Genomic DNA, 11,258 nt, shown 5'->3' on the forward strand with positions numbered 1-11,258 from the left:
AAACACCTTTTACTCAAGCACTCTACAAAAAAAAAAAAAGAAAATACACACACACACACACATATTTGTGAATTCTGATTCTGATTAGGCCTTTCTAAATCCGTGCAACCTGTCCCACCTGCTTCATGGGGCTGGACAAGGTGAGCTGGGTAGGCAAGTTTGTGCTAATGGCTCTCTCCAGTGACAGGCAGGCCCAGGTTGGACTCTGTCCTGTTTTCAGCCACCCACCTGCTGACCTTACTGGGCAACAGGCTTCCTGTCTCCCTGATTGGGCTGAGCACACACAACTAACTGCACCTGCCCAGGCCCTTCTTCCTCTGCAACCTCTCTGCATGGGCATCTGCTTTCACTTCTGCAGGGCCTCCACGCTTGTGCACCTCCTCATGGAGGAGAAGACCAACTTCTGCACCCGATGTGGGACTCTACTTTTCCTCTCCCTGGATCTTGGGAAATCAAATTCATGTAATTGGCTACAAGGGCCTATGAGCACTACGTGGCCATCTGTAACTCCTGCATTACAAGATAGTGGTGAACCCAAGTTTCTGGGTGCTGCTGGCAGCTGTCTCTTCCCCCTTGTGGGTCTAGATAATTCTTCCATGGAGGTGGAAGTCACCATGGGCCTGCCCACCTGTGGACACACACAACCTGCTGAGACTTGTGGTCAGTATGCTTGTCACACACTAGGTCATCATGTTCAGCTCCAGCATAATGGTGCTGCTGGTGCTCTGAGCTAAATACTGTGTGAGAATTTGGTTGTAGGAACAGAGAAACACACAAAAATTCAGAAATGAAAAGGGAGGTTCTTCCCCTAAAGACAATCAAAGTTGTACGAAGGCAGAAAGTGTTTGTCAACTATACACACAAGAATGTGTGTGTTTGTTGGAAAGATGTTCTCTTTTCTTTTGAAAGCCTGAATAAAGGATGATGTAAGCTCTGGACTCTTTTTTTGTAGCTCTGGCCTTTTCCCAACCAGATTCACCAATCAGAAATCTAAAATAACACATTTGTTGATTGAGTGAACATCCAGAAAAATCCCTGTTATTACCCTCACCATTGTCCTGAATGTCAACTTCATCTACAATCAATCTGATACAGTCCTTATTTAATGAACATGTCTTCCAAGTCCAATCCTGTGTGCTGAGCATCACAAGACCTGGGACATCACACAGGTCTTGGAAAGAAATACCAACTAGTAAACAAATCCATGTCAGGCTCCACGGAGTGCAACATCCTCTTTACAACCTGGAGATGATTTGGAAAGATAAGAGATAAATACCGAAAAGAAAAAGAAAACAATTACAACATAACCCAATCATGCAAAAAGTAAAATATTTGGTTAACCGCCAATTAGGAGATAGAGATGAGAAGCCCCATGGAATTTGTGGAATTCCCCTAGAGAGGGGAAAGAAGTTCATGGAGTTTGCAAAGGAATTAAAGGGAAAGGTAGAATACATTGGGTCTTAGAAAAAGGAGAATTTCCATGCATGACTGAGCAGAAAGAGGGTGGTTCGTTCTTGGCGAGCAGGGGAATGACATAAGCCAGGGAGGAGGTAGAGAGAGGAAGGTTCACCAGAGAGGAGAGAGCAAACCGGTTTGGTGACAGCAGAGATGGCATTCTGAGTTGTCATTAGGAAGAGTAGGAACTGGAAAGCGGGGGGGTGTGCACATAGTAGACTTGGAAAACAAAGCCAAGGAGTTTGCATTACAGACTGTAACAGGATCGCAGAGTTTTTGACATGAGAAGGGCACGTCTACGATGCAGTCTAGAAGAAAGCTCTTCCTTTCCACCAGGCAGGTAAAATAATAGAGGTAAAAATATAAATAGCATAATCTTCTTTGTTTTCTTCTTTAGTCCAACAAACTCTCTTTCTTGCTTAAGAGGAAGGAGTAAGTGAATCAACCATTTATACTGCTGCTTCCCTCAGTGATGGCAGATTCCATAGGCCAGGCAGAATTGAAGGTAGAGTTTAAGGTAGGGTTCAAAGAGTCAAAGAAGGAGCAAGCTGGAGGATATAGACTGGAAGTTACTTAGAAGACAGAGAAATTTTAGAAGCGACAATGAACAAACAGATCTCAACGTTGAGAATTGAATGAAGGTGTAGTGAGAAAGTGTCTTCCACTGTCTCACCGTCCTGTTTTGTTTTTTAATGACAAGATGCCATACCATCTGAGTAACGCTCTAAAAACTCAGCAAAAATAAACAGAGCACCCTTGGTGTTTTTTCTGTCATCTGTGAAAACAACTCACATCTGATCTCATGCCACATGTCAAATGGCAAACCCCTTGCTAGACAGGTCCTGTCTGTCAAAGGGCGGATTGAGAGTCTACTTTTCTGATATTGATTCACAAAACAGAGCCTAAATATCACCAGAGACATTTGGCCTTGGGAAAGCTTTTAAACTTTTTTTTTCATGGAAAATAAATCAGTGCAAAATGGGAGCAAAACTTGGGGCTCAGAGTCATGCCAGGAGCAATGGTTCAGTCTCCTGGAGAATAAAGGAAGAGGAGGAGGACAGCAGGAACTGGAGCTGAGAGGGGTTTAGCATCACTCAGAGACAAGGGAGGGGCATCTGGGTATGGCAGAAGCTTGTTCTGTGGCCTTCTGAACAAGCCTGGGAGCTCACAGACTAAGCTTCCCCGACAGCAGAACCTCCCTGCTTCTCCCAAGGAGAATAAGCCCAATCTCTTCTATTCAGAAGAAAATCTCCCCTGCACCCCGCCCCACAGCAGGCTTTATTCTGGCATGTCCACGGCCCAGTCACGCAGGGCAGTGGGATAGGTTACCAAGAGACCAAAGAAAATGCCCAGAGACTGTGCACAAGGCCTAAAGCTTTATTGAGAAAGTCTCACAGGGATGGTCCAGTAGCAACAGGCTGACAGATAGCAAGCACTGCCTCCTCTCCCTCATGGCGGGTTTTCGAGTGGCAGCCAACTTGGCGAGTGACACATATCTCCTCAGTGACCCCAGTAGTGCTCCATTCACCAGTGGAAAAGGGGCTGCAGAAGCAGTGACACCATTAGCTTGCTTGCATGACCAGCATCCCCAGAAGCAACGGTCCAAGCATACTTGTGATCAAGTAGCTTTTCTACTGATAACACTGACTTTCCCTAGTTCCCCCCCACACCGTGTATGAGAGAAAGCCAGAGTCCTTCAAGATGATACGCAACCATTCGTGTAGAAAGACACAGCAACGACGTAGTCTTAGTTAATAAGTTAGTTGGTTACTTAGTGCTAAGTGGTATAGAGTACAGCAGTATATAGGTTCCTTGATTGGCTCATTAGTTAGAGATTTGTATAGAATAAAGTACCTCTAGAAGGACACACATAAAACTGAGAAGAAGGCCCCAGAAGAAAAGGGACAGGAAGAAGATATTCCACATACACTCTTCAATACATTTTGAATTTTTAGCCATGCAAATGTATTACCTATTGAAAATCTTTCAATCAGAAATGTAGAGTCATTTGGCCAAAGAGCAGAGTTCATAAGCATGTGTCCACTTAGCATATACCCTAATCAATAGGGAAATTATTTGCACCCTCAAAGGAGATTAAAATACATCCCTATTAGGAATCCAGATGCAAACTAGTCTCTGAAATTCTCACATTGACACCCTTTAGCAAAAACTTATAGACACCCAAATATAATTAAACTTCTTTACAAACTATTTCTCAAAACATTTGGAAAGTAACTGAAGCAAGTTATTTTAAAACAATATTTAAACATAAAATTAAACAGGGTGATTCTTTTTTGGAAAAAAAAACAAACATTAAAATAGTGTTTAGACAAACCAAATGAAATTCTTAAGTCTTTATTCTTCTGAATACAAAGTACATGTTTATTCAATTCAGATGTGACACTGTGACATTTGCTTGAGGGAAGAAAAAAGAAGTTCCCAAAGACAGTTTGAAAAAGGAGAAAGTCAAAATGTGTCTTTTTCTAAAGGAATAATAAACATGAACCACGTCTGGCTGCCGCTCAAAACTTCAGAGAGGAGAGAATTAAAGGCAGAACGTTGCAGATGTTAATGAGACAAGAGACAGGGTGGCACAGAGAAGGTCTCCAGTGACCTTCATAAAATTAAATCCAAGTAGTCCGAGTTCCGCAGGAGAAGATGGATGTCCACGGAGTCAAGGGCGATTAGAACTCCCAGCCCTGGCCCTGCTGGCCCCAGCGAATTGTCCCCTGGGGCTCCCTTGGTGCTGGTTACTTTGTCCCCAGGGACACTGCTGCTTCTCCAGGCACGTCTAGTTTTGTCCTAGACACACATTTTGTCTTAACTCTCCAGTAGCTAGCAGACATGACGTGGGCCAATTCATCAAGACTTAATGGAAGGCTTCCAGATAAAAGGGGGATACAAACATAAAAGCAGGACAAACTTTCATATTCCAACTTCTGGGAAATACTGGCTCTCCAGGGCTCATGGGGGCCCCTTGGAATAGAGTCCCAAGGAAAGGAAGCAGTCCCAGGGAATCCTCAGGTCTTCCTCCTCCTCTCCTTCCCAGAGGAGGGACTCCAGCGCCATCCAGCCGTCCCCTGCCTGTGAGGACGTTTTCACACTGAGCCCTGGTTCCGTCACCCTTACCTGAGTCTCTTCTGGGGGTCTAGACACAGAGATTGTGCCACCTAGGTCACCCGGAAGCCCCTGGCCAGGAGAAGCAGCTTCCCGAATACACCTCGAAGCTTGAGGTTGCTGAGGATCAGGATGAAGGGGTGGACGGACATGCACAGGTAGAGTATGATCTGCCACGGCCAGTACCACAGGCTGTCGGAGGGAATGAAGACCGTGGCATCAATGACCAGAGACACGAATGACGTGGCATAGAGAACGAGGAAGGAGATGAGCAGCTTCAGAGCTCTGGTGTGAGCCTGGGCGCTGGGGTCCCTCACGTTGTGGGCGCTGTGCTGCATTCTCCGGATGTGTCTCCTCAGAGAACTCATCAACAGCACAATGGAGACCAGGAAGAGAGAGCAAGGAAGGGACATTGTCACGAGTTTCAGTGGCATGAAGTAGTCAGTTTCTAGCCTCCTGTTCCACTCCCTGTGGCTCATGTTCCCAGAAACTTGTCTAATTAAGAATTCTTGGTACAGATTGTGATTCCCCCAAAAGAACAGGAGGGTTACGACTAAGGAGATCAGGACAGAGCCCAGAAGGAGCCAGGGCACCAAACCCGGGAGCCTCCACTTCAACCAGAGGAAGGTGGGGTGGGAGAAGTTAGCGATCTTTATACAGAACAGGACACTGAGCCAGGTGCTGAACCAAAAGATGGCTGAGTTCATAAAGTCCAAATGCAGACAAACGATCTGTCGGGTCAGACTTTTGGTGAACTCAACCGGGTGGAGGAAATAGTTGAAGATGTACACGGGTCCAAAGCACTGCTGGGAGAAACGGGAAACACCCAAGCAAAGGAAGATCGTGTTGGAGGGCGACAGCCTACCCCGTCTCAGCCACTCCCTGCTCATCATCAGCACGATGAAGCCGTTGGCCAGGCTCCCCAGGAAACACAGCAGGACAAACAGCAGCATGAAGAAGACTGTCAGTGCGGGCTGCATTTTGGGCTCTCCTCAGTCACCGCAGACACCTGGCTCCTGGGTTCCACCCTGCCCACAGCCTTGCTCTCACTTCTTCCTGGAGGTGCAAGAAGAGTGGTCCTGCCCTGCATCTGAGCCAGAGCTTCTCAGAGGGCAGGATGCTCGGGCAAGACAGGAAGGTTGTGCTCTCCTAGAGAGAAAAGGTAGGGCTCAGGGAGGATGCAAATGTCCCCTGGGCTCAGTTACCACTGGGCCTACCCGATTCCCCTGATTTGCCTCCTCTGGTTTTGCCTGCAGGTTGCCTTGGTTACCAGAGCAACAAGGCAGAGGAGCTGGGTTCCAACCTTATTCCATCCATCCTTGGGCTCATGATGATAGATAGATAGATGAATAGAGATCTCTAGATATCAAATGTAAAGAGATAACCATTTATACACTTGAATATGTATTATTAATATATATTTAATATATGTTTTAGAAAGAATTTTCACTTGCTGTGACCAAAAGACCTGACAAGCACAATTAGAGAAGGGAAAGTTTATTTGGGGGCTTGTGATGTCAGAGGTCTCAGTCCATGGACAGCTGTCTCCATCCCTTGGGGCTCAAGGTGAGGCAGAACATGAGGGTGGAAGAGTAGGATGGAGGGAAACGGCTCAAGACATCACACCAGGAAGGAGAGGGAGGGAGAGAGGGAGAGGGAGGGAGGGAGAGGGAGAGAGAGAGGGAGAGAGAGAGAGAGAGAGAGAGAGAGAGAGAGAGAGAGAGGGAGAGAGGGAGAGAGAGAGGGAGAGAGAGAGAGAGAGAGAGGGAGAGAGGGAGAGAGAGAGAGAGAGAGAGAGAGAGAGAGGGAGAGAGGGAGAGAGGGAGAGAGAGAGGGAGAGAGAGAGAGAGAGAGAGAGGGAGAGAGGGAGAGAGGGAGAGAGGGAGAGAGAGAGAGAGAGAGAGGGAGAGAGGGAGAGAGGGAGAGAGGGAGAGAGGGAGAGAGAGAGAGAGAGAGAGAGAGAGAGAGAGAGAGAGAGCTGCTCAACCAAGACAAAATATCTATGACAAAGCCATGCCCCCAGGAGCCCACCTCCTCCGGCCACACCCTTGAACATGACCCTCCCCAGCTTGGGTGTTTCTTCCAGCAGTGCGTCAAGCCCATGTACACCCTCAACTATTTCCTCCACTTGGTTGAGTTCACCAAGGCTCTGGCCCCACCACTCACTTGTTTCTTGTGTCTGAGTTCTCTCCAATAGTTAGCAACCTACTCGCCCACAGCGACCACTCAGTTAATCCCTATCAGGGGAGTAATTTACCGACTGAGTTAAGGCTCTCATAATGTTACCGCTGTTTACCCGTGAGGAGTCCTTGTTTCCCCGCATGCTGAAGTGTATCACCAGAGAAGCAGCCGAGGCACGTGGAGAGTGGACAGTGGAAGCTTTACTAAAGGACAGCAGAGAAGACTTCTCCCCAAGGAAGAAGGGGCCCCCGAAAGGCGGAATCCGTGGAAGGGGGAGGCCTTCCCTTTTTTATAACTAAGGTCTTCTCTGAGTTCCCCCACATTCCTGTCCTTTGTTCCCCTTTATCTTGCAGGGATAGAATGCAGGTGGGAAGGCCAAAAGGTGGGAGATCGGTGGGCTGGAGGAGTCATCTGGGCAGGAAGGGCCTGGGGTGGTTTGATTAGCACCTCCCTGTTTGCAGGGAGCTGTTTCATTAACAGTTCCTTAGGATGGGCTCTGGTCTTGGGGACATTAACATTTCAATGTCCCCAGGCGTTGTTCTGGTTTCCTGGACTCTATTCTCCGTAATGGTCTCCATTCTCTTTATCTAACTCCATATTAGACCCAATTTACCTAACTACACTAACTACTATCTTTAAATTGGCTTCAGTCACCCCACCATTTCAACCATCTTGCATTGTCTCACACATGCGCTTTTGGGGGACACATGTCTATATTAAAGTATACACACAAGCATAAGGGTGATCCCTAGGAAAAACGTGACACCAGGGACCACCGTCTGAGCTGAGCTTCCCCATCCCACATCTACTCTCACCCATGACAGTGCCGGGCTCCCAGAACTCATTCATTCACATAACGGAAGCCTTGTTCTCCTTGACAGACCTCTCCACTCCTCCCTTATTCTGACCCGGCCACCACCGTTTCCACTCTGCCCCTCTGTGAGCTGGGCTGTCTGAGACGGCACATGTAAGTAAGGTCGTGCCGTGTTTGGCTTCTGGATCTGGAGTACTGCACCTGGCACCATGTCCTCCAGGCTTGTCCATGTCACTGCAGTGGCAGGATCTCAGTTTTCAAGACTGGAGAATGCCCCCCCCCCGCCCCATGTGTACATGCCATATTTTCTCATCATTCATCTCTTGGTGGGTGGCCCTCGCATTGCTTTCCTGTAGCTACAGTGAATGACGCTGCAGTGAACATGAGAGTGCAGAGACCTTTTTGGCTACTGATTTCATTTTCTACCGTGGTTTGAATAGGCTTTGCACCCACCCAAACTCATATTGCAGCTTAGTCCCAACTCGGGACTAAGTGCTAAATGGCGTTGGAAGACTTTAAGAGGTAAGTAGTTAGTTCATTAAGAGGGATTAATGCCTTTCTCCTGGGAGTTGTTGCTCTTGTGGGACTGGATTGTTTACTTTAAAAGTTTAAAGTGAGCCTGGCATCTCCCTCCCTCTCATGGACATAAGCTTCTCTTCCACACACACCTACTGCCTTCCTTCTACTGCCATGATGCCCTCAAGAGAAGTCAAGCAAATGCCTGTGCTATGTAGGACTTCAAAAGCATGAGACAGAACAAACCTCTTTTTATAATAACTTATCCAATCTCAGGTATTTTGTCATAGCAATAGAAAATGAACTACACTCAAAGTGCAATCGCTGAGTCACATTTTTAATACTCTGAGGAAATATCATATTATTTCTTATAATGATTGTACCAGTTTACTTTCCCATCAGTAGTGTACAGAAGTTTCTTGTAACTGCCTTCTCTCTAGTAGTTAGTCCTTCAAATATTCTTTCTCCAAATTTTTCTGAAATTATTTGTTCTAATGTTAGTATATCCTCTTAGATGATGACTTTATCATGAAAGAGTCAACTGAGAAAATTAGTCATACAAATAATGTGAAATTTGTTACCCCCACAGCATAAACGAATAGTCATCATTGATGTCCATGGGAGATTTGTTCCATGAAGTCCTGGAGTACTGAAATCCTTAGATGCACAAGTCCTTTATACACAATAGTGTAGTGTTTGCATATAACCCATGCACACCTTCCCATATGCTTCAGATCATCTCTAGAAGACAATACCTAATTCAATGTAAATGCTATGTAATAGTCATCGTGCTATATTTTGGGGGACTAATAACAAGAAGAAAAGTCTATACATGTTTATTACAGATGTGATATTTTTCAAATTTTTCTATCTGCTGTTTGTTGAGTCATTGGGTACAACCCATGGATGATGGAAGGTCTGTTGTATCAAAATTAATAATCCACAAAAAAAATCTCACCTAAGTATATGTGCAAATATACATATGTTTCCTATGCTGTTTGCATTAATTTATTTACTCACTAAACAAATATTTATTAAGCCCTAAGTCTGTTGAGAAAGATCTAGTGAACCGGACATTAAGATCCCTGCTTTGATGAAACTTGCAGTCCAGTAGAAAGTAAATGATCGTTACCAGACACTTGAACAAGACACTTTCAGATAGTCATTAGTTCTCTGAAAAAAAAAAAAAAAAAAAATGGAAAAGTAAGTTTGCTGGAGAGGGAACAGGCGCTCCCGGCAGACCTAGAGGAGAGGGTGTAGAGAAGCCTGGGAGAAACTTCTCCACAGGTGACATGTGGCCGAGGGGCCAAGACAGGAGAGCCTTTTTTGCACAAATGTCCACACTCATGATATGATTGACATAATTTTCTCCATTCTCTTCCACCATCCCATTCAAAGTTCATTCAAAGGAAGAATCTTCCCCTGAGAAGAAGTGGGAACTCCAGAGGATCAAATAGATTATCCCAAGGTCACTTCAAACCACAGAACAGCCTCGGGTCAGTCCAATAGATGAAGACTAGATAACTAGATCCCAGAGGCTCCCACCCCTGTGCCATGGCCTAAGGCAGGGGGAGGATGGAGAAGGGGTCGCAAGGGCTTTGGACAAGTACCAGAAGAATATGACTTCATGGTTTTCAAGCCCGGAAAATGACTGACGCTCACCTTCACCCTCACGGGGAATTTTCAGAGCTCTGGAGGTTTTCCTACTGGACCCTCGCTCCTGCCGTTCCTTTCACAGGGGAAAAAGCCTATGGATCTGTGCAATCCTTGGTGACTCCTTTCCCAGACCTTAGGCATCTGCAATGAAATTTTATCTTCTGGAGCTTCCACCAGTCACCAGGCATCCTTATTGGTCAGGTCTCAAAACACCCTCACATGCCTACTCCCCCTGAGCCCATTTGTGGTGCTATAACAAAACACTTTACAAGGACAGTTCTAGAGGCTAAGAGTCCAAGATCCATGCCAGCAGATTCAAAGTCTGGTGAGGGCTGCTCTGTCTCAGACGGGCCACCTCCTGCTGTGTCTTCACATGGGGAAGGCAGAAAGGCAAAGGGGAACAAACCTAGCTCTCTCTGCCCCCTTTACAAGGGCTTAACTCCATCCCTGAGGGCAGAGCCCTCAGGAACTAATCACCTTCTCAAGGCCCAACTCTTAATACTGTCACATTGAACACTAAGTGTCGATACACGAATCTGGGGGACATCCAGACCACAGCACTCCCTCATGGCCCACGGCTGGCCTCCGAACCCTACCCCAACGGTTTCAATATAACTGCACTCTCCTGATCCTGTCCCCCCACTTAGCCAGCCTGTCCATCATCCTCTAAATCCCCTAGGCAGAAGACCCAGTCCTCTATGCCCGCCAGCTGGTCCCATGACCCTGTAAGCCTTGGTGGTGTCCCCAAAGAGCTCCTGACGAACTCTAGTTTTAAGGGGAGGAGGAAGAATTTCTGTCTTCCCCGCAGAGGGATGTAGGATGGGACTTGGCACAGCTTTTTCCAAATATTTGTCCTTGCAAAACCCTCCCTCCTTAAGTGCCCCAACTCTCATTTTGCTAAAGGATTTCAAAAGTTTGGAACAGGTTTACGTCCATTTCCTCTGAAAATCTGAATATAGTGAACTGGCAGAAATCTCACGTCATTAAATATGAAATTACACCTGGTAGAAGTCACAATGTTTATCAACTGTGCTATTTTAAAAAGTAAGATCAAGAAAGTCGTGCTGGTGCTGGGAAGAAGTTGGGATATTATTCTAGGGTAATTAAAAGACATTTGAGGGTTTAAAACAAAGAAGTAAGATGATTTAATTTTTCTTTTGAAATGGATCCTCTGGGATGTTGTGTAGATAATAGAATTGGGGCAGACAGGGGTGGAAGAGAGCAATCATAGGCCACGTTCAAGCAAATGGTAGCCTGTTGTCAGGTGAAGAAGTGACAAGATCCTGGCATATTTTGAAGGTAAATTCAATATAATTATCTGGTAAATAAGAGTAAGAGGCAGAAGAAAATCAAGCATGAATTCTAAGGTTTTGGCTTCAAAAACCAGAGAAACTTTACGGAGTCATTTACTGAGCTGAGGAAGACTAGGAGAAGAACGTACTTGTGGGAAAATAGCTGTTTGGGTCACGCTGCATTTGAGATGCCTGTTAGATATCTAAGTCGAGACATGAGGGAGACA

At 46.0% G+C, this 11,258-nt stretch overlaps 1 protein-coding gene across 1 annotated transcript; it reads right to left on the bottom strand.

Annotated features, from left to right (window-relative positions):
• Nucleotides 1-4,625: 4,625 nt before the first annotated feature.
• Nucleotides 4,626-5,552, bottom strand: LOC113197181 (taste receptor type 2 member 41-like). Its single transcript, XM_026409410.2, has one exon. The coding sequence runs from the start codon at nucleotides 5,550-5,552 to the stop codon at nucleotides 4,626-4,628; it is 927 nt and encodes a 308-aa protein (XP_026265195.1).
• Nucleotides 5,553-11,258: the final 5,706 nt, after the last annotated feature.

Source organism: Urocitellus parryii, chromosome 3, assembly GCF_045843805.1.
Source record: "Urocitellus parryii isolate mUroPar1 chromosome 3, mUroPar1.hap1, whole genome shotgun sequence".
Lineage (NCBI taxonomy): Eukaryota > Metazoa > Chordata > Mammalia > Rodentia > Sciuridae > Urocitellus > Urocitellus parryii.

Bases quoted from the DNA above. Each gene is read 5' to 3' on its own strand.
- LOC113197181 (XM_026409410.2), bottom strand. From the start codon at position 5,552: ATGCAGCCCGCACTGACAGTCTTCTTCATGCTGCTGTTTGTCCTGCTG.